Genomic DNA, 23,491 nt, shown 5'->3' with positions numbered 1-23,491 from the left:
GGGAAAGGATCATGTATTTCTCATTCCACATTGCTTTATGCTAGGTAAAGACAGATCTTAGGATAAAACTGTATAGGAACAGTCTCTTACTATACTCATTGCTCAGCATATTGAGATCCAGATATCATGTGGAGCCAGAATGGGGTTATTTTTATATAAGTAATAAACACAAATAACATAAATATTCAGACAGTGGAACTTTACTGTTAGGAATATTAATGGAAGCACTTGGATTCCACAAGGGAGAGGAAATAAGATTTCTCAGTTAGTCTTGGTGCCTGGGGCAAAATATTACAGCTCCAAAATCAAGTTTTAACTTCTCATTATAAACTGTGTATAACAAACTTAAACAAATACAATAAAGTAAATATTTGCTTCCAAAATAAATTTGTTAGATTATGTCTGATTTTTTATTACTCACAAGCGCAAGAAGTGACAGGACCTTCAGAGGGCTGACTCTAAGTCACTATAGCCTTCATACAGGTACAGATACACGGGGCTAAGTAATGGCTTTATAACCGTTCTCCATCTGTATAATGTCACTAACTGTAAAGTGAACAAAGCAATTTAAGGTATAACTAATTTTGTTCAGTTGCTCCATTTTCTTCTTACATTTTAAAAGAGATGCTCACTTTTAAGAGATGAGAGAATTATATTTAGCAATTGAGTGTTCATCTGCTACATCAAAGTAATCATTGGGCATGTTCCCTTTTGCAAGTTTGAAAGCTAACAGGATAGATTCACTGCAAAGTGTGGATTAGTCGTCAAGAATCTAAAGAAATTTTTCTGTTTTCCTATCTGCTAATATATTCTACATTCCCTTTTTCTGCCTGCAGAGTTTAATTTATGAGGATTCAAAAGTCCCACTAGAAGGGTATTTGAAAATTGTACTAGCAGGGAAGAAAATGGAATGGTCTGTTGCTAATGGGGAAGGGCAGGAGGGTGAGTGGTGGGCAATAGTTAAGATTTATCTCAATATGGAGACTATAAACAGAGACAAGATCATTGACTAAAAAAGCATTGCATTTGCAGAACACTTTGTTCCCATTTTGAAAAGACACTGAGATCTTTGTCATAAATTACATGGCTCACAAAAACTATAAGGAAGATTGCAATGGGCCTGAGACCTTCCCATTCCAGCTGTGTGGTGTTTATTTTCTGTCCTTCTGGCTCCGGGAATCTGCCACTGTTTTCCTTGCCATGGGCCATCCCCAAGAGAAAAGGGTGAGGGGACCCTGCCTAACCTGTGCACTGGTGTCTTTACCTGTGTACTGACAATGGTCAAACCGACTGTTCTTTGAGATGACAAATATGAGTCTGAATCACTTCCTTACATCCCTGTTTCCAACTTTCCTCCATTTACCTTTTTCAAAACTTCTGGAAACCCTCACTGGAGACATCACGCTGACCAAGCTCTTCAAACAAATACCATGCATACTGAGGACAGAACAATGCCAATGTCCACCTTTGGGTCTTTGTGTGGGTGATGTTTTATCTGTGTTTGACTTCTGAATTGTTTGTTCTTCAGGGCAGGTATTGTCCTTAATTTTTGTGCCATGTCCATTGTTGGTCATTTAACAAAGATTTAATGAAGAGAAGATACCTCACAGGGCTGTCAAGTGTCAAAAAGAATTAGCATCCAAAAGAAACTGGGATCTTTTGTTCTGCAGTACTGTTCAAAAACAGACTGCAGAAATGGCCGCTTTTGTTAAATAAACCTGTTTCTTATGTAGATTTTGAATGGCCTGGTTTTCCACCACTATTAATCTGTTCATTATTTTCCATTTTCCTTCTCACTGTGGACCTAGCTAATGTGGAATAACCTGGATTCCATCTGCATCCATGTTTGAATACTGAGGGATGCAATTAAGTAAGAAGGTGTCTCCCTTGGTTTTACTGCTTAGCTGCATTACCCTGTTTCTTTTGCAACACAGCATTATTCACAACGTAAAAGTCCTCATGTTTATAAAATGAGGAATGAAGCAAAATGGGATTTACATATGGTAGGTTTATGGTTTTGGAATCAAGTGAAGGAAATGAACAAACCAAAACTCCACAACCAAAATATGTCTTCCCCTACTGTCTGGCATGGGGTGAATTTGCCTCAGGGAATGGAGAAAACTTTGGTCTGTAGGAATTTTCTTGTTCTTCTGCAGTGTGTCCTGAGAATGTAGAGGCAATGTTAGCTTCTTTCCATTCTTTATAAATTGTCTGTCAATGTGGTGTGTCAGAGAATCCAGTTGGCAGCAAGTTCAATGTGTAATTTATTTTTAATCATGGGATTACATAGATAAAACATAACCTGCTGCCTAACAATATCAGTTTGTTGATCAGCTGTAATCTTAGTAGTATTAGTAACTCAAATCTGCAACCGTTGTGTCACCAGACTCACAAATCAGCATAACACCTGTCTGCAGTGCAGTACTGTTCTGTGCAGCACCGTTCTGTGCAGCACTCTGACTAGGATGCCCTGGAAACCTGTGGTGCATAACTTTGTGCTCATCGGTGGAATATTTACGGTATTTGCAACTGGTGTGCATGGAGTTTACTTTCTATCTCCCACATCTCCATCATCTTTTGTAACTGTGTGGCCAGGGTGTCACTGTTCATCAAGGGTGAGGGGTTGAACAATAGTTGGAAGCACAGTGCAGCTCCTGGAGCTCTCCTCCTTAGCCATCGTCTCCACCAATTCAAGTGCTGTCAACAACATGCAAGGGCTTGCTTCTTCTGTCCTTTTTCTGTTATGCAAGAACTCTTGACTTTAAGATGGACAGTGCCTGATGGCCTCTTTTCCATTTTTTTTCACGAAACTTTCCTTAATTTTCCTTACAAATTAAACCACAATTGGCTTTTCTGTGTCATTCCTTCAGGTCTGCAGTGTAGGTCTGTTTCTCATGAGGTACCATGTTTGTACGAGGGAGAAATCTTAATGCTAAGCTATGATTAACATCATTCTATGAGATTCCACTTACAGAATTTTCAGCATGTAAACAGGACTGTTCTCATGACCTCAGGCTCCCATGGATTTCTCTTGATAACACCATCTAATCGGATTTAGAGTTTAATTAAACAGCTGTCACTTTGCTTCCTCATTCTGCTGCAATTTAATGTTGAATTAGTTCCTAAATTAGTCATGGCCGAATGCTTGCCTTCTTACAATTGAGAGGTTGGATGAACATAAGGTTTGCTCTTCAACTAATTCATGCAACTAAGGTTCATATTCCATATTCTTGCTCTTTGCACAGAGCTCCCGCTGACACTGATGGAAGTTCACTGACAGAAAATATGATGAAGTAAATGGTCAGATTCCTGAAGTGTCAACCCTAGTGCTACCTAACTTCAAATGGCCAAATGTGAGCATGTGCATCTTCTCAGCTCTGGCTAGAACACATGAGTTTTATGAATGTTATTTTCCCCTTCTAAAAAAGTACTGATTTTCTGTGAAGCAGCACAATGAGTGCAGCTGTGCAAGTAAATGTTTAGACCAACATTACTGCTAGGACTTGGACTTTATCCAAATTAATTCTGATAGAACCAAGACCAGTGTATGAACAAACGTTTATGGTACTCTGAGTCATGACATCAGGGTTAATTTACAGTCACAATTCCACCTGGCTCTAAGCAGGAAAGCTCTGAGGCTTCCTATAGATTGGTGATACTTGCCTCGAATTCTGTGTGTTGATCTCAATGAACACAAGTCTCTAATGTAGTGTCTGACCCTCTGCCTGCCTCCGATCTCACCATTTTCCTTTGAACTACTCATTAATTCTTTTCCTGATTCATACAAATGTAATGTCAAGGTTTGCAACTGTGGTAGCTTGGTACAGGTGTGCACAGGGGAGTCCCAAACAACTAGGCTGATGTAGCTTACCGGTTCTACCTTGTGGGCTTCTGGATTAATTTTTGTTGCTGCTTTTTTCCTTATCAAGAATGCAGATGAATGTAAGTGTGCCTTTCTCTGACCGATTGCACTTGAGTCATTACTAATCAAGTGCTTAGCTATCAGGAGGTGGGAAAGCCACCCAGCCCTCTTTATTTATCTGGAGAAGGCAGATGAACAGTAGCAGTTTTATTAATGGGTAATGAAAATGCTATGTTGGTTGAAGATGTTTACTCTGTTCTGTTTATGAGATCTAGCTTGAAATTAAAAGTTATCAACAAATTTTGACAGTAATTTCTTATGCACACAATTCATGGTTTGCTTTTGAATATCTCCTTTGATGAGAGCCTTATGTTTCACCACTGGAGACTTGCTCTAACCATTAGAGGACGAAGAAAAAAAGCATTCTTTAATGCTAGTTTGTTAATTGAATATGTGTGAATAGCAACAGTTTCCTTGAAGGGATGCCCTGTTAACAGGGAAGAATCACCTTAATCAGTATTTTGTAGGTAGTTTCTCATACCAGAAACCTCGCTCTATCTGCAGTGTCAGTCACATGGTGTTAGGATTCTGTCATTGTACTATGAAGACAGTTCAGGGCTTCCAAAGAAGTCCAAAGCTCACGTGTCCTTACTGTGTCAATGAGAATCATATGCGTTTGACTTCAGAAATGACAACCCTCCATATTTTTTTTTAAGAAATTTTCATATACATAAAGGATTTTTTTTCCAACCTGGGTATTGATGCTTGTTTATAACTCATCCTCTTTCTGGTCTTTCAATTTACTTTACACTACTTTCCCTGTTTTTCATTTTACTGGGAGCAAGTCCAAACATTGCTATCAGATGCTTTCTGTTTCTTTTGTCACACAAAATAAATTTGAATTTGAACTTCAGCTGCCTGCACAGACAGTAAATTAGTTTGGGGGGGGGGATTTTAAGAATTGAAGAATGTGAAATTGGCCAAAATATTGTGGTTTTGAAATGCACCAATATTTTATATGAGTTTTTAGTCTCTCTAAAGGTTTCTTAGTAATGTTGTTTGTACTTGTTTTTATACTTAATTAGACTAGGAGAGTATATTTCATTTTAAACTAAAGCATAAAAGTCACTACCTATACCAGCTATTGTATTTCCTGCAGTTACCTGCTGTGAAGATGATTGTTTACCTAATGTTACTTGAATATTTGTAAAAATTCAGCTGCAATTTCTGCTTATCAGTGGATGACCGAGACTGTTACAGGGGGTGGCAGAGTACAAAGTCTGGGAGCCGAATCTGAGTCCTCTTGTCTGCGGTGCACATTCAGAGTGCTCAGTATAGCAGAGCAGACAGAGTGACAGTTCTGTTTAATCTCCTTTTATTTTTATGGGTTTCAGCTTAGCTTTTCAGGAGTCTTGGGCCATGGATGCTCCCATACGTTGTTTAGAGTTTTCTGCCTAACAGCTTGTGTGAGGATGCAGACAATGGGTCAGTTTTGCGGTATATTAAAGCCCTTGGCTATATTGCAGAAATATAAAGGAAAAACAGAGAAAGCAGAAGTTATGCCATAAGGCTATTCCATATGCAGTGCTGTAGGGTTCGTGTTATTCTATTTTAGGTCTAAACAAAAAGACAAAAGAATCAAAACTCAGTTCCTTGGGTCTTGCTTGTTTAAATACCACAGTGGAATAACATAGAGCACTACAGAAAAAATAAAGTGGCAGATTTGAAAATTGCTTTTACCTTACTGTGTAATATGCTAATTACTTATACATGTACTTCAATATTTCTAAATCTGTGTAATAACAATGAGTCGTGACTGCTATCAGTGATTAACTAAAACAAAAAACAAAAACAAAAAAAAAAAAACAACACAACTTTTAGTGAGGTGGTGACCAATTGCTTCCTAATACTGAGGATCTCTAATGATTGTAGTGGTACTAGCTATGAAGCTATTAGATAACATGTCCAATATATTTCCATTCCTTTGTGCACATCATGAATCTGAAATTCCTGAAGTTGATTGTCATGCAGAGAAGAGATGTAAAACTTCAGTAGCCTTTATCATGACAAACTGCCTTTTACAATTTTTATGCAGATGTGGCTCTGAAGTAATTCATCAAAATAAATTCATTGAAATGCACAATACTTCCTTTAATGAAACCATTAGCAAAGGGCAGAAGATAGAGGTTTCTAATTGCTGATAATGTGTTAGCAGTCAAATTTCCTCTTTTTTCTGTAGAGAGGTCTTGGGAAATTTCAAAAGGTTTTTTAAACTTCGTAATAGTGGCTTTATATCAAACCCGCTTAGAATTCAGATATACCAAGAATGACCTATTAGAAAGAGAGAAACAGAAGTGACAGATTATTACTTAGTAATTTGTACATCAGTTCTGCACTAAGGAGTGCAGAAAGCAGAAATATCACTCACACTACCTATCAGGCTTTTTCATTTTAAAGATACAGATAATTTTCTTTTGTCCAGTGAGGAAGGATCATATTATTTGGGATCAGTGAAGTAGAATAGGCTTGTTTAGGATACAAGATATATAGGTTATTATACATATATAGGTTCTTGTATTATAAAGGTTATTATATTACCTGTATTTTAGGTAATACATTTTAGGTCAGAAGGGCAGGGTGCGGCAGTTTGCATGGCAGTTTGCAAAGGCAGGGTGAGCAGGGAGGGCGAGCAGGGAGGGCCCGCCACCCATAAGAACAAATCCTCTAATGGCTGTCTTCTACTAGCTAGGCTGCAATGGTCTACACTAGACAAAGAGCTGTCTCTAGAAAGTCTGTATCCACCCAGACTGACTGCCCACTCAAAAATACAGCAGTTCAGGTCTCCAGATGCAGACACTGTCTGAGCCCTCTGAGGGAGGCAGAGATACTGTGTGTGTGAGGTGCGAGCAGGTGGATGACCTGGTCTGCCTGGTGGCAGAGCTCAAGGAGGTGGTGGAGAGGTTGAGGGCCATCAGAGAGTGTGAGAGGGAGATAGACTGGTGGAGCAACTCCCTGCAGGGCCTGAAGGAGAGGTACCGAGCTGAGACACCCCAAATGGGGGTGGACCCCCTGCCCTGTCACAGTTGGGCAGAGGGAGGGGACCTGGGAGTTCAGGAGGAATGGTCACCTTGCAGGCAATGCCCTCCCCTACTGGCCCCACCTTCCCAGGTGCCCTTACACAATAGGTTTGAGGCCCTGGAGCTTGAGAGACTGGTGGGTGAGGTTGAGGTAGAAAGTGTACCCAGGAGGATGTTTAGGGTGAGGAAGTCAACTCCACACCTCAAGACTGCCTCCACCAAGAAAGATAGAACGGTAATCATTCTAGGCAACTCCCTTGTCAGGGGAACAGAGGGCCCTATTTGTCGGCCTGACCCTACCCGTAGGGAAGTCTGCTGCCTCCCTGGGGCCAGGGTCGGGGACAATGCCAGAAAGCTTCCCAACCTGGTTTGCCCCTCTGATTACTATCCACTTTTGATAGTCCAGGCTGGCAGTGATAATATTGAAGAGAGAAGGCTGCAGACTATCAAATGGGATTTTAGGGGACAGGGACGGGTAGTGGACGGAGTGGGAGTACAGGTGGTGTTTTTGTCCATCCCTACAGTGGCAGGGAGGGGTACAGAGAGGACACAGTAAGCACACCTGATAAACACGTGGCTCAGAGGCTGGTACCAACACAGAAATTTTTTTTTTTTTGGACCGTTTTGGTTTTTTGGACCTTTACTCAACACCCGGCCTGATGGCTGCAGACGGGTCTCACGTATCTGTAAGGGGAAAACGGATCCTAGCCCAGGAGCTGGCAGGGCTCATTGAGAGGGCTTTAAACTAGGTAAGAAGGGCGGACGGGGCTGAAATAAGGCTTGTTGGAGGTGTGCCAGGAGGAATAATGTCTAGGCCAGAGGAGAAGGCAATGGCCCAACTGAAGTGCATCTACACTAATACACACAGCATGGGTAACAAAGAAGAGGAGCCGGAAGCCATTGTGCAGCAGGCAGGCTATGACTTGGTTGCCATCACGGAAACGTGGTGGGACCACTCTCATGTCTGGAGTGCTGCAATGTCTGGCTATAGGCTCTTCAGAAGGGACAGGCAGCATGGGAGAATCTCCATCTTTTACTGGATGTGGGGGGAAACTTAGTTACTAGAGATGAGGAAAAGGCTGAGGTGTTCAATGCCTTCTTTGCCTCAGTCTTTAGCAGCAAGAGCAGTTATTCTCTGGATACCCAGCACCCTGAGCTGGTGGAAGGGGATGGGGAGCAGAATGTGGCCCTCATAACACACGAGGAAATGGTTGGAGACCCGATACAGTACTTGGATGTGCGCAAGTCGATGGAGCTGGATAGCATCCACCCGAGGGTACTGAGAGAGCTGGTGGAGGAGCTGGCCAAGCCCCTTTCCATCATTTATCGGCAGTCCTGGCTATCAGGGGAGGTCCCAGTTGACTGGCAGCCAGCAAACATGATGCCCATCTACAAGAATGGCCGGAGGGTACACCCGGGGAACTATAGGCCTGTCAGTTTGACCTTAGTGCCAGGGAAGCTCATGGAGCACATTATCTAGAGTGTCATCACGCGGTACTTGCAGGTGATCAGGCCCAGTCAGCATGGATTTATAAAAGGCAGGTCCTGCTTGACGAACCTGATCTCCTTCTATGATAAAGTCACACACTGGGTGGATGAGGGAAAGGCTGTGGATGTGGTCTACCTTGACTTCAGCAAGGTTTTTGACACCGTCTCCCACAGCATTCTCCTCAAGAAACTGGCTGCTCTTGACTTGGACTGGCGCACACTTCATTGGGTTAGAAACTGGCCAGATAGCCGGGCCCAAAGAGTTGTGGTGAATGGAGTCAAGTCCAGTTGGAGGCTGGTCACTAGTGGCCTCCCCCAGGGCTTGGTACTGGGGCCAGTCCTCTTTAATATCTTTATTGATGATCTGGATGAGGGCATTGAGTGCACCCTCAGTAAGTTTGCAGATGACACCAAGTTCGGTGTGTGTGTGTCAATCTCCTCAAGGGTAGGAAGGCTCTGCAGGAGGATCTGGAAAGGCTGGACCGATGGGCTGAGGCCAACTGTATGGAGTTCAACAAGACCAAGTGCCGGGTCCTACACCTGGGGCGCAACAACCTCAAGCAGAGCTACAGGCTGGGAGTTGAGTGGTTGGGGTCACTGATTATACAGCACTGCAGGCACAAGAAAAGCTGAGCTGGAGGAAGTTCTAGTGACTCCCAGGCAGGTTGTCACAAGTTAAATTCAGGTAATTTATTCACTCTGATGCTCATAGCACAGAAGTTTTATCTCACTGTATAATCACATTTTGTTTTTTATCTTCTTCTTCTATCAAACCCCACAGTGGTGTGGGGTTTGTCTGTTTGTTTTGTATGTATATGATTTACTTTTTTGTGTGTTGAACTTCATAGATTGACATTAAATACAAACATGGATAAATCCCCAAGCCACAAAGTATGCTTTAAATCTGAAACTCATTTCTATTTATGGTATTGCTCTTCCTCTGGACCTGTCCCTTTAAATTAGATTTCTCTACAAGTAATTCATATCGGTTGCTAAAGACATGCTGGATCTGAGTAGAATAATTTCAAAGCAGAGCTGAGATAGCCTGAAAAGATGTCCTGTCATTTCCACAAAGTCTGTTGCTGCTCCTTCACCCTGGAGTCCTTAGTTCACACTGCTTAACACTCTGAGCCACAAAAAATAAGGTGTTAAGGGACTGAGGCAAAAGATTAATTTTAAAGGACGTACAGCACTTGCAATAGCCAAATGCACAGCAAAAAAAATATATGTTGAACCTTCTTTTTGGTGAAGCTATGTGGGTTATTCAACACTTGTTTCTCTGTAAGTCTGCCTACGGAAGTGTGGGCTGAGGGGGATCTCCATCTTATAACGAGTTCCAAGGATGGCCTTAGTCTTTCCAATAATGTTATTTGTAAATCTGGCTCTAATTTACTGTGTTGTGTAGCTCTGTTTACATAAATGCCATAGGAATAATGTTCTTATTTTCCTAAAACAACCCAAATCCCTATTTTAATAGTTTTTTGTTTTAATTTGATGGTTTTCAGTAGGAAGACCTGTGAAATAACAAGTTGCAAGATGAAAAGAAAATCTGACAAAGACTTCAAGCTCAATAAACTTGAATTGAAAACAATTTCGATAGTATCAGTGCCCCATTTTGCTGCTGTTGACATTAACAGCTGCAGTCCTTTTGACTTTGTTGCTGAGAATTTTGCTGAATATTTTTTTCATTTTATAGAGCTTGAATTTGAAAAGTTGGAGAAAACTTTGAAGATCTTTGTGTATGGGAATCTTGGGACTACAATGATGCTGAAACAGTTCAGGAGTTAGAAGAGTTAGCTTAGTCGATGGTGCACTGAAAGGCTTTTATATGCCATGACCCAAGTTCAAACTTCAGATTTCCTTGTTATTTTCCTTGCAGTTAATAGCATCACTAACTCCTTCTGGATTCCTTACATTGCTTCACTGGCCATATCAACGGAAATTAAATCATCTTGAAACAGTTCCAGATACAAAGTTCACAGAGAGGCCCTGTCTTTGCATTGGGTTTATATTCAGAGAGTAATATTTTTGCTTTTGATACTCTTGCACCCTGTCCCAACTATTGTCAATCAAATCCAGTTCTGTAATAATCTTGAACTGATGTATTGGAAGGTAAATATTGGGAAAAGCTCCAAATATTAAAAAGTATAATCTGTCTGCGACGTGTGCATGTCTGGACAGAACTGAGTTGCGGTCATTTTGTTCACTATTTAACAATGTGCAATGCAGGTGACAGTGCTTGTTTAGCAGGTAAAATATAAATGGACTTTTACTACTTATTACCGAGTTGTGCCTAATAGAAGATGAGATTATTAGAAGATGAGGTCATTAGCTGCTGAGAATTAGTGCATTTCTCTTGAGTATAAGTCCACCTGAAGAGCTGGTGCTCAGTCTTTGGAAATGTCTTTAACTGTCTCGTAACGGTGCTGTACTTTGTTTTGTGTACAGGATACAGAAATACTGAACACTGCAATTCTCACAGGAAAAACAGTGGCAGTACCTATCAAAGTGGTCTCCATTGAGGAGAACAGTGCTGTGACAGACATCTCTGAATCAGTTGAGTGTAAGTCCTCTGATGAAGATGTCATCAAAGTAAGTTCATGCCCTATGCTGGCTTCTGAAATTTCTTGTCTTTTTATATAATAATAACCTGGGAACAGACACTAAATCTAGTCCTGCAAATTAATTGTTCTTTTGTTTCAAAAGCATAATGAGGAGGATTTTTAAGAAAAGAGAGTTAGCAGCATGAATACAGCCACCACACCGAGTTTCAATAGAATTTCAGTGTTTAATTTTTATTTCTGTCCTACTTTTAAAATGTCTTGGTAATGCCACCTCAAGTCCTCTGAGTATGGAGTTTATTCACTGCAAAAATATTGCAGTTCATTCACTGCTGTTAGTGCTGCCTCTCCAGACGTTTCTTATTACCTTGCCAGCTGTTATTATCACCTTCACAGCTGCATCAGTAGAACGGATTGGATAAATATTCCCCAGCAACTCCAATGCAAAGTCATCCTGGTGGACTTCACATTCTGCTGAGAGCTGTTTTGAATTAAGAAATTTTTTTCTGCATAGAAGTGGCTAGAAAGCACTCACATTGCCTGATCCATCGATTTAGCACTAGCAGCTTAATGTCACACACTAACAAATACCTGTGGGGTCATACTGTCTTACGGCAACACAACTATTTCTGCTGTGTATGTGTAGTCAAAGCCCTGAAGGAAATTCACAGTTGTGCAGAGAGTCAGTACAGAGACAGTACTGTTCAGGAATCCTGTTGCAGCTTTCTACATAGGATTTTTGTAGTTTATGATCCTTGAGCAGGTTTGATTTTACTCTGGGTCCATAAGCTCTCTGGAAAAGGAATTTGTTATGTTATATTTGATATACATCACCACATGGTGCATAGAAAATGACAGCACAATGATTTCTCACATAAAAATTCATCTGAAAAAAAAGTCTGAGTTTTAAAGCTTTGGAGCATATTGATCAAAAAGAAATGAAATTCCCAAATCTTATGAAGAGGAGTGTGTTGTTCTTGCAGTAATTGCAGCACATCCTGGACTACCACAGTTCTCCAACAATTTGTTTGGAAAGAATGTTTTCTTGAAGCACTATGTCCTTTGATTAGCACTTGGGACCCTGCTGTGCTCTTCTCTTCTTTTCTACAGAAGTAATTTATCTCCGCTAAAAGGGTTTCTTAAAACAGAGTCTGTTTGCACTATTGGAACATTTCTAAGTGGCTTCTAGCAGCCTCCCTGTGTAGCCACTCTGAAGTTAAAGTGGAACAAATAACTTGAGGCTAGCACACAGTGCCTATTGGAATTGACTAGAGAAATGTTTCAGGTATAATTTCTTTCAGAAATGTTTTGAAATTGCTCAGACAAATAGGGAAAATGTCATCTGTATATTTAAAAATATAAACAGAGTCCCTAGAGGAATGCATCTGTGACATAAGAGCTAACTGCTATAAATCATACAGCTAGTTAAAAAATAGTGTTGTCAATGAAATGTGTTGAACAAAAAGTTTTTATCATCTCATCAGAAAGAAAAAAAGGTGGTTTGTTTTTGTTTTGTTTGTTTATTTATGGTCAGAAAATTTTCCAGTAAATTTCTTTATATGGGCAAATGAAGCTTGGTGTTTGAGTCAGATAGAAATGTTTATATTTGTTCTGATTTTTAAGAGTATGCAGAAACCTTAAAATGGAGCACAAAAATATTTCATCCTTAATTCATTTCGAAATTCTCCATAAAGGTTTATGTTAAATTCTTTGGATGTATCATCTTGCCCTGTAAAATACTATTTTAGATATCTTGTTGGTAGTAACCTTTCTGTTAAAAAACAGAAGTCTATTTATCATAAATGATACTTCTTCATACAAGATCATGGTATCTTCAACAAAAAAGGGTGCATGTGTTTGCAGCTCGTGTTCCTAAGCATCCCTCTCATAACAGAATAAAAACACATTTAAATGTATGAAAGCCTGTAGATGAATTTAAACCACAAGCTAAGAAAAGTAATGAGATATTGATGAGAGCTATGTAATACTTAGACATATTATCATTTAAAGGTTCACAGAAATATTTTTGTTTTATTTCAGTTCTGTGGAATTTCTGATTGCTTTGGATTCAGACAAGCATACTCAGTTATGCTGGAAGTTGGGGGGACTGCTGCTTGCTAGGACTTAACTTGTAATATTTGTCATTAACTAGATAAGTATCCATTTGTATGGGTCATGTAAACAGCCTAGTGGTAATGTTTTTGCCCTGCAATTTGAATGGCCATCAGATAAAAGCTTATATGTATTAATTTTTACAGTGCCTTCAGTTTGGCTGTAATTACATTATTCTCAGTAGCAGAGCCCAGTGGAGATGTAGAGATAAGATATATCTAAAGTAACAGCTAATAGCTTCCCCAGTGATAATCTCGGTCTCGAGGCAGTTCAGTGCATAGCTCGTATCCTGTCTTAATCTGCTGACTATAACTCCTTTTACATTTTTTTTATCGTCTCATAGTTTCAGCTCCAAACAGCACTTTGTTCGTTCACTTCCAAATTCACTGTTGATTTTCTGACCTTTAAAAGTCTTTGAATGCTCTAGGCCTTCACACAGGGGTCCAACCTTTAAAAGAGGACAAAATATTTATTATGGCACTAAAAATCAAGCCGCAGCCAAATTCTGCTTTGCTAAGCTGGAATTTACTAGTAGGATCCATATATCTGGATCCATTAATAGTGATTGCTGTTGCATACGTAGCCTCTTTTTCATCTCCTGGAAATTAAAGTCAATTGTGGCTGCTTTTGCCAGAGCTTTGTGTGGTTTACTCAAGAGCAAATACTGTTCCGGGTTCTAACCTGGCAGTTAGCACAGATGCGGTTTCATGCTGTGAAGGAGAGCAGAGTTTCAGGAGACTTGCAATACCTTGTGACATTTCCAGACTGAGAACTCTTGTGGATGTGTTCTTTTTTTGTTGTTGTTTTATCTACCTATCTATTTAGTGGTGGTGTTTCCCCTCCCCCCCCACCCCCCCCAAGAAAATAGCCTGAGCTCAAAAATCTTCTGTGCTATTTCAGAATCTACAGTAAACATTTTGGGTTTGCATTTCATTATTCTTGGGCTAGCTTTTATCCCACCACTACATGAAGGGATATTACATATATGGCATTGTATTTTTATTGTATTGCTAGTATTTATAATCAGTAAATTGAGTGAGTGTAGTAGACATGAACCATACTCTGAAGACCTTATTTACTAGTTTCTTTTCATTTCAGATAGCATTTCGCATTAACAGCTTTGATAAAGTTTTAAGATCAAAACATAGATTCACATAATATTTGTACAAACATGCAGCTGCTGTGATCATCAGAGGAACAGAAGTGTGGATCACACCTTTAAGATATCCCTTGGTAGCTGTTAATAAACAGTGGGCTCTTATTTTCTTTGGGACTGATGAGCAGAGAAAGACATTAATAGTAGGTAAAGGCCACTGGAAGAATGTTAGGAATTTGGGTTATGAGATTCAATTCAGGACAAGGTGTCACAGCTGTCCTGCTCTTATCACAGTAGGTTGAAACAAAATCCCAGATCAAAGCAGCGCTGAATTGTTGGGGGCTGAAAATTTGACTAGGGGTTTTTATAGTTGAACTTTAGTTTAGTCGTGAAAAGCTTGGAACCACTGCTGGTTTCAAAGCTTTCAAAGCAGTACTGATGGGACTCACAGACAACTGTCAAGGTTGCAGATCTTTTTTAAAGGGCCAATCCAGTAATCGTTCATGCACATAAGTAACTTTGCTGTGAATACTGCAAACATCAGTGAACCTACTCATATGAAATAGTCCTTTAGGATTCATACATATTTCAGAGATTTTGCCATTTCTGGTGGAAACAAATGTATACAATGAAATTAATTCTTACTAAATAGACACAATTTATGTTGGAATATGTGCTGTTCATTTGTGATCTGTTCAGATTAAAGGCCAGTCTGAAGGCTATATAACACATAATGCAGGAAAGACTCAGTTTGCTAATGAGGAAGCCGACAGATGGATGTTATCCTAATAGATAAATAAATAGCTGTTCACTAATTGTAGTAACTTATTTTTATTTTTAATTGGGGCCATATCACAAGACCCTATTTAGTGAGGAAAAGTAACCAGCACTTCATTATTTAGAAGATACTTTACTATTGTTTTAATATACCCAATCACAAACAAATAGTTATGCTTCATCCTCTTTAATTCAGAGGACTGTAGACTCAGAATGGTTTGGGTGGGAACAGACCTTAAAGACCATCTAGTTGCAACCCCCTGCCACAGGCAGGTGCAGTTGTTCAGATAACTACAAAGAAATTGCACTGCTCTTTCTTGCCCTCCAGTATTTGCAAAACTGTTGGTGTTTTAAAGGAGATATAGAAAGCACTGTCTTCACTTTGATAGGCAGAGGAACCACTAGTTAGCAGCATCCATAGGTATTTTTATTAAAAGTTGAGTTATGCATTTTTCTGCCAGTAGATTGACTGTAGTTCCAAGCTGAGTGGCTGAACTGCAGGCATCTAATAAAGAATCAACCTCTTCAGCGTCAATGCTGCACTCATTAAAGCCATCAGGAAAGTTTACCCTGAAATTTTAATGGTACAGGGACAGTCCCTCAGGCTGTCTCATCATGTCTCATCATATTCCAGAGGAAAACTAAACAAACCAACCAAACACAACAAAAACAATAACAACAAACATAACATAACATAACAAAACAAAACAAAAAAAGGAGAGATCTATGTACAATAGATATCTGTAACTATTATGGAAGCCCTTTCATCAAACAGAGAAGGACTGGTGGAAGATGTGATTGTTGGGAGCTGTCTTGGGCAGAGTGACCACGCAATGGTGGAGTTCACTATTCTTGGCGAGGCCAGGAAGGGGACCAGTAAAACCGCTGTATTGGACTTTCGGAGGGCTGACTTTGAGCTGCTCAGGACACTGGTTGGTGGAGTACCTTGGGAGGCGGTTCAGAAGGGCAGAGGGGTCCAGGAAGGCTGGGCACTCTTCAAGAGGGAAATCTTAATGGCGCAGGAGTGGTCTGTCCCCATGTGCCCAAAGACGAGCTGGCGGGGAAGAAGACCAGCCTGGCTCAACAGAGAATTGTGGCTTGAGCTTAGGAGAAAAAAGAGGGTTTATAATCTTTGGAAAAGTGGGCAGGCCACTAGGGAGGACTTTAAGGATGTTGCGAGGCTGTGCAGGGACAAAATTAAGAAGGCCAAAGCTCATCTGGAGCTCAATCTGGCTACTGCTGTTAAAGATAACAAAAAACATTTCTATAAATACATCAACACAAAAAGGAGGACTAAGGAGAATCTCCATCCTTTACTGGATGCGGGGGGAAACTTAGTTACAAGAGATGAGGAAAAGGCGGAGGTGCTCAATGCCTTCTTCGCCTCAGTCTTTAGCGGCAATACTGGTTGTTCTCTGGATACTCAGTACCCTGAGCTGGTGGAAGGGGATGGGGAGCAGGATGTGGCCTTCACTATCCATGAAGAACTGGTTGGTGACCTGCTACGGCACTTGGATGTGCACAAGTCGATGGGGCCGGATGGGATCCAGCCAAGGGTACTGAGAGAACTGGAGGAGGAGCTGGCCAAGCCACTGTCTATCATTTATCAGCAGTCCTGGCGATTGGGGGAGGTCCCAGTTGACTGGCGGCTCGCAAATGTGACGCCCATCTACAAGAAGGGCCGGAGGGCAGACCCGGGAAACTACAGGCCTGTCAGTTTGACCTCAGTGCCAGGGAAGCTCATGGAGCAGATCCTCCTGAGAGTCATCACGCAGCACTTGCAGGGTAAGCAGGCAATCAGGCCTAGTCAGCATGGGTTTATGAAAGGCAGGTCCTGCTTGACGAACCTGATCTCCTTCTATGACAAAGTGACGCGCTGGGTGGATGAGGGAAAGGCTGTGGATGTGGTCTACCTTGACTTCAGCAAGGTTTTTGACACCGTCTCCCACAGCATTCTCCTCAAGAAACTGGCTGCTCTTGGCTTGGACTGGCGCACGCTTTGTTGGGTTAGAAACTGGCTGGAGTCGTTGTGAATGGAGCCAAGTCCAGTTGGAGGCCAGTCAAGCGTGGCCTCCCCCAGGGCTCGGTGCTGGGGCCGGTCCTCTTTAATATCTTCATCGATGATCTGGACGAGGGCGTTGAGCGCACCCTCAGTAAGTTTGCAGATGACACCAAGTTAGGTGCGTGTGTCGATCTGCTTGAGGGTAGGAAGGCTCTGCAGGAGGATCTGGATAGGCTGCACTGATGGGCTGAGGTCAACTGCATGAAGTTCAACAAGGCCAAGTGCCGGGTCCTGCACCTGGGGCGCAATAACCCCAAGCAGAGCTACAGGCTGGGAGAGGAATGGTTGGAGAGCTGCCAGGCAGAGAAGGACCTGGGAGTGATGGTGGATAGTCAGCTGAATATGAGCCAGCAGTGTGCTCAGGTGGCCAAGAAGGCCAACAGCATCCTGGCTTGTATCAGCAACAGTGTGACCAGCAGGGCTAGGGAAGTGATCGTCCCCCTGTACTCAGCTCTGGTGAGGCCGCACCTTGAGTACTGTGTTTAGTTTTGGGCCCCTCACTACAAGAAGGACATCGAGGTGCTTGAGCAGGTGCAGAGAAGGGCGACGAAGCTGGTGAGGGGCCTGGAGAACAAGTCCTACGAGGAGCGGCTGAGGGAGCTGGGCTTGTTCAGCCTGGAGAAGAGGAGGCTCAGGGGCGACCTTATCGCTCTCTATAGGTACCTCAAGGGAGGCTGTAGCGAGGTGGGGGTTGGTCTGTTCTCCCATGTGCCTGGTGACAGGACGAGGGGGAATGGGCTTAAGTTGCGCCAGGGGAGTTTTAGGTTAGATGTTAGGAAGAACTTCTTCACTGAAAGGGTTGTTAGGCATTGGAACAGGCTGCCCAGGGAAGTGGTGGAGTCACCATCCCTGGAAGTCTTCAAAAGACGTTTAGATGTAGAGCTTAGGGATATGGTTTAGTGGGGACTGCTAGCGTTAGGTCAGAGGTTGGACTCGATGATCTTGAGGTCTCTTCCAACCTAGAAATTCTGTGATTCTGTGATGTTGCTTAGATACCAAATAGGTATGTACTCTGACTTGAATCAGTTGCTATATATTGGGTCAACACAATTGTTTGCGCTCTGAAGCACAGGGGCTGGATGTAAGGCCAAAATCAAAAGCAAGCTTCAACCACAGCATAAGGGAAATCATCCTGTCCTTTATTTTAGCCCTACCTAAAACTGTGTGGTTATTCCCTGCACAAGCAAGGCTGATACTATTAGTGAGAGCAGATGTTCCCACACTCTGCACATCTATCAACCTGAATGGGGATCAGCTTCTCCCCACCGCTGATGGGCTGACTGGGGGCAACATCCTGCTGAGGCACCAGCTCCTGCTACCTGATTTACTTAGTGTAGGGGCCCAGCTGGTCCCTGGATCCCTCTGAAGTTGCCAGGCATGCAACAAAAAGAGAGCAAAACAAGGGCTCGGAGAATGGTGAGATGAAGTATTAATGGTGGAAGGGTGTCTGGTGTTAAGTTAAAGAAAGTGGTGCTGCCAAAATTTATTGGTCTCTCAAAACCTCCCCAAAGATGAATGGGATTCAGGATGTGACTGTCCTCACCTGGTGCACTGCAGCGCTAAAGTGTATGGACACATTCAAGATTGTTGAGGAATGACCTAAATGTCTCATGGCTTGCTTTCCACAGGACTAATTGAAGATCCGATCCTTTTCCTATTGAAATTAGTGTTACACTGTTAGCATTGCAGTTGTGATATCATAGTGAATCAGTGCTTCTGGTCCTAAGCAGAATTTGGAGATAGTTTTACTTGGTTCAGTGAAAAGTTGTTATGGATAGTGCCAAAATAAACAAAGCAGGAATCTCATAAGTATCTGTCAGAGGCAAACTAAGTCTTCTCAAAACCAAGCTTCCCATGGCCTCTGAGGGTTCTTCCCTGTGCTTTCTTACTACCAGCAGCATCTGGAGGCAAGTAATGATGTGGTGGTTGTGATGAAGTGTGATGCAGACGTTGATTTCAAGGGGAAGCAGAGTTTGAGAAGATGTCAGTCCATTAGAAATCCTGGCAGGTTTAATTTAGAAATCCTGGCTTGTTAAATTTCCTCTCATACCTTTCAACTCCTGCTGCAAACAGTAGGGTAAGCATCCAAACTTGCATTGAGTTTCTGCACCTTGGCATATACATATATTTGTATGGGGCTTTATTGCAAAGCTTTCAAGACTCAGAGGGTTTAGGGCTTCACATTATGTTTTCAGTGCAGTTATAGGAGAAAACAAAAACAAGGGGCTTGCAAGAAAGAACTGGTTGTTCCTACCGGCTATTTTGATCGAGGAAGAACACTAACTTCCAATAAAAAGCTGCTACAGTGTATATAACGCAATTGATTTATTGCTCATTTTTCACTTAGATCAAATAAAACTCTATTTGGAGTCTGTTAGCTAGGTGCAACTGTTGTAAAGATGAGCACGCTGAATAACAAGTTGATGGATAAACTTTTGATTGAAACAAGTCTTATTCCTATCTCAACCCTGTGAAGCAAAAGGAGAAATGAAACAGGGTTTCCTGGAATCCAATATGGTCTAATAATAGGCCATACTTCGTGCTTGAATGTATTGCTCTCTTCTGTGGTTTCACAGAAGTCCTACAGGATGCAGCAAAAAGCGTACAGTGTTCAATCTGAACAGTAGCAGCCACCAGCAGTCTTCCTCCCCTGTAACATGGAGGCAGCTGCTCACGGAGTGACAGAGTGTTGATGCCTCCTTCAAAAAAAAAAAAAAAAAAAGTAGTAGCTGTGAAACTTTCTGGCAGGAATGCAGAAAAGTTGCATTATCCTTTGTGAAGCATTTGTGCATTCATACTTAGGCATGCAAGTCCTTTCTTGATTAGCTCCAGAATGGGGAGCAGAAAGCTCAGTCCATGTGATGCTGCACTGAGATCCAACACAGCTGCACTGCTTTGGGGTCCTGAGCTAGGTAGGATCTCTGCTTGGGGCTGTAGGGACACACCAGCAAGCTCAGAACAAGCCTGGGATCTTTGTCACATGCTCCATCGGCCACATGTTGCAGATACCCACAAGGGGCACCACAAATTACTTTCCCGAAATGAATGTGCAGCAGCTGATGAACTGCAAATACAGTTTCTACTCAGCACAGCTTAATACAGCCTTGAAAGCTCTCAAAATCAGAAGCTATATTTCTTTGTGAGTACAAACCTAGCACTTTTTTATCCGATGGCTCCTCTTTCCCCTTCTGATACTATGTTTTCGTGTGATCTGTGTGAAAGTGAAAAGCTTTCAGACAACAGAAAGTCACAGTATGGAAATTCCATTGTTTTGCAGTTCTGAAGCCCTGCTACTTTGTAGGCTTTTCTTCTGGTAAATCCAACATGGTATTTTATATTATGAACAGAATTGCAAAGAGAAAGTCCACCTCCTTGCCCTCCCTGATAGTTTCTATAGTCCTGTGATTTACAGGGATCAATATACATCAGCAGAGCGAAAAAACTTCAGAGGTGTTATAGAAAAATGAATCTTTATTGCACACTTCTGTCAGATACAAATACGACATATAAGCCAGCAATATGTGGAGTTTTCATAGATGTTATATCATTAATGTATGACACTATTGCCCAAACAGTCAGCCTCAATGGAAATTGAAACTCAAAATAGACATAGTCTGAGATACTTAAATTCAACAATAAAAGGTGTAAATACTTTGCCATCAAATAACAGGCGAATATTTCAAAGGCAGCTAAAGGAACGTTTAAGCCATATCCTTGCAGACTTCTTTCCCTGTCATCTCATGCCTTCATGCAGCTCACTCTCTGTGTTAGTGGTGCCATTGTGGAAAACCTATATACCCCAAGTGAAAAATCAAAGCAGAGTGGCAGTAACAATGCCTGAAGATCCACAGAAAGTGCTTCAAAATCAACTTCAAAGTTGTGAGATCAAGACCAGGAAAGGGAATTGGAGAAATAAAATGAATCTCGTGACAGGTATAGATTTGATGGGAAGAGTGGCAGGTTTCTCCAGACCTTTTTGAACAATATAGGCGGAAGAAATAATTATTTGCCTCTCTTTTCTTTTTCTGCTAATAGTTACAATTTACACATTGTCAATTCGCATATTGTAGATATATATTCAGTTAGGAAAAAGCAAGCAATGTTATGTTCTCAAATTTGTAACTACTGTCTAAAGTGTCTAGTTGGTAGAAATTAAAAGTCTTTGCATTTACCCTGTGATCTTTCTTTGACATGCAATATTTGGGGCTGTGCTGTCTATGTAGTCTGGCATATCCCTAGTGAGTAGTAGCCAAACTCTGTTCTGCCCCATTTTCAGAAATTACTTGACTTGAGAGTGCACAAAACAAGACAGATTTTGTTTTACGTGATAATGGTAGCTGCAGAGAGTTCCTGTGGCTCAGTGCAGCTACAGTTCAGCTTCAAAAACTGGACATTTGGGAGCAAATAGATGCCCTCCAGTCTCAGCTGGCATTTTGTGCCCCTTTTACTCTCTCAGTTCTGTCATAGTGAATGATATTTAGTTAGTTAAATGTACTGCTTCTGCTCTGCAAAGCTGCCAGCGAAATCTTTGTAATGAGATTAGATAATGCACAGCCTTTTCCCTAAGAAATGCTCTCTAGCTTTGGGGGTTTTCTAGTTAGTTTTGCTAATCTGGCTGCTGATACTGAAAATGCAGACACTTCTCAGCAGAGAGAGTCCAAATTGCTCCTAAACTATGGCCTGACTTTAGAGTTGTCTCCTTTTCTTCAGTGCTCAGGGCTCATTCCCCATGTTATTAGTGCAAGTTGCTGGGAACTTTGCCTGAGGGCTGATTGCAGGGATTGGAACCACATTTGGAAGGTGGCAGCTGTTCACTAGCACAATGCAACGTGAAAGCTGCAGCCATGTTATTCATTGAAAACCATGGAGTTGATTCTAGGAGTTGCAGAATGTAAGAGACTTCAGTCATTTATTAAAGTGTAATACCTGCCCTGCTGTCATCACTGCTTCCAGAATGGGAGTGATTATTCCTCGGTTATTTCAAGAAATAAATTCGTTCTTTTTCTTTTGTTGGGTCATAGGTAAAAATACAACTCTTGGCATTATTTTTGCTTGCAGTGTGAAAAATCAAGCTTTTCATTTATTATGACAGTCCTATCAGCGTAGTCTTCATTAATGTATTTACCTTTATGTTTTCCCTCTGAGGGGAGCTTTTGGCTTTGCTTTCCAAGTCACTGAACACAGCACCAGGTGAAGTCATTGGGAACAAGGGTGGCTCTGGCAAGTCAAGTCACATTGGCAATTAGCAACTCCTGTAATGGATGCTTCCCTTATACAGGCTGATCTACATGTTACAAAGCTGTAAATATCATGCCAGAAATCACAGCAGAGGTCTGAAGCTTTAACTCTTACTAGACTTAAACAGTTTAGCATGAAAAAATAAATAGTACAGACCTTGAAGCAGCTTCCATTTTCCAGCGGTAAGTTATTGATTATTCAGGGTTCTGCATCCAGGCATTTAAGTATTTCTTATGAAGTTGCCATCACATAATGCTCATGTAGCATAGGACTTTCTTAATTTATAAAACCATAGTCTCAAAACCTCTTGAATTTAATAGAGAATAATTGCCTTTTTACAGAAAATATTGTTAGAAGAATATTTTAGCACAAATTCTATAACAAGGACACATATGTTAAAAAATCCTAAAGAACCACACAAAAATCTAGTGGACTGGTTCTCACTGTCTACTATTTTCAATAAGATATTATGTAATTGCCAGTATATTCAGTGAATAAGTCATTCTGGTGCTCTGTATTTATTAGAGGAATTAATGACTTTTTTTTTCCTTTTTTTTTCCACAAAGCTTAACCTCCCCGTGTGCTTCAATTGCCCTTCTGGTATGTAAGAGGGATAATACCGAGCTGAAATACTAAGAGAGTCATCTCTTTGAAAAGTGCTGAGTATCACTATTCTTTCCTAATTATCCCATAAGTTTTCTCATTGAAATTGAGATTCTATTCAGAGGTACTGGAAAAAGCTTTTTGCTCAAAGAAGTGCTTTCATAAATATTTAAGCATTTATGTAACCTTTGAATATTTATTACATTTATATTAGTATAGCAGACATGGGCAAATGGATTTACACACCAAAATACAAGATTCTGGACCTTTCCAGCCTGATAGGGACATTTATCAGAGAAGCCACTATTCAAGTACTACAGAACTTTTTATTTTGCATCAAGGATTAATTTGCTTAAAGACGCACAGCAGTATTTCTTGTCATGTCAAAATTAGACTGAAAAGAATGTGCTACTAAGTCCTAGAGGACAGATTGAAAGCCACATATCACAACTCTGGCCTGGCCAGAACCCTGAGAAGAGAGCTCCTCAGGGCTAGACCTGTTCAGAAAAAGGGAATCTGTGCTGTGTCTTGTTGAGAGACAAAGTCCTTCAAGAAATCTGTAATCAGAATCAATCATATCAGAATGCAATATTCTTGCTGTTATAGCCCAGATAT

The 23,491-nt window shown here is 41.2% G+C and overlaps 1 protein-coding gene across 3 annotated transcripts in view; it reads left to right on the top strand.

The window, feature by feature from the left end:
* TMEM132C (transmembrane protein 132C) overlaps positions 1 to 23,491 on the top strand; it is a 220,465-nt gene that overhangs the window by 174,072 nt on the left and 22,902 nt on the right. For 2 of the 3 annotated variants that reach the window (XM_032198963.1, XM_032198961.1), the window contains exon 5: positions 10,876 to 11,019. The exons of the other annotated variant lie outside the window; for it this stretch is intronic. In XM_032198963.1, coding sequence (XP_032054854.1) covers positions 10,876 to 11,019 — 144 coding nt within the window. The remainder of the gene's footprint in view (positions 1 to 10,875; positions 11,020 to 23,491) is intronic. 3 annotated transcript variants of the gene reach the window in all.

This window comes from Aythya fuligula, chromosome 17, assembly GCF_009819795.1.
Source record: "Aythya fuligula isolate bAytFul2 chromosome 17, bAytFul2.pri, whole genome shotgun sequence".
Classification (NCBI taxonomy): Eukaryota; Metazoa; Chordata; class Aves; order Anseriformes; family Anatidae; genus Aythya; species Aythya fuligula.
The sequence above is the reverse complement of the archived record's forward strand: the minus strand, read 5'-3'. Positions and strand labels throughout refer to the sequence as shown.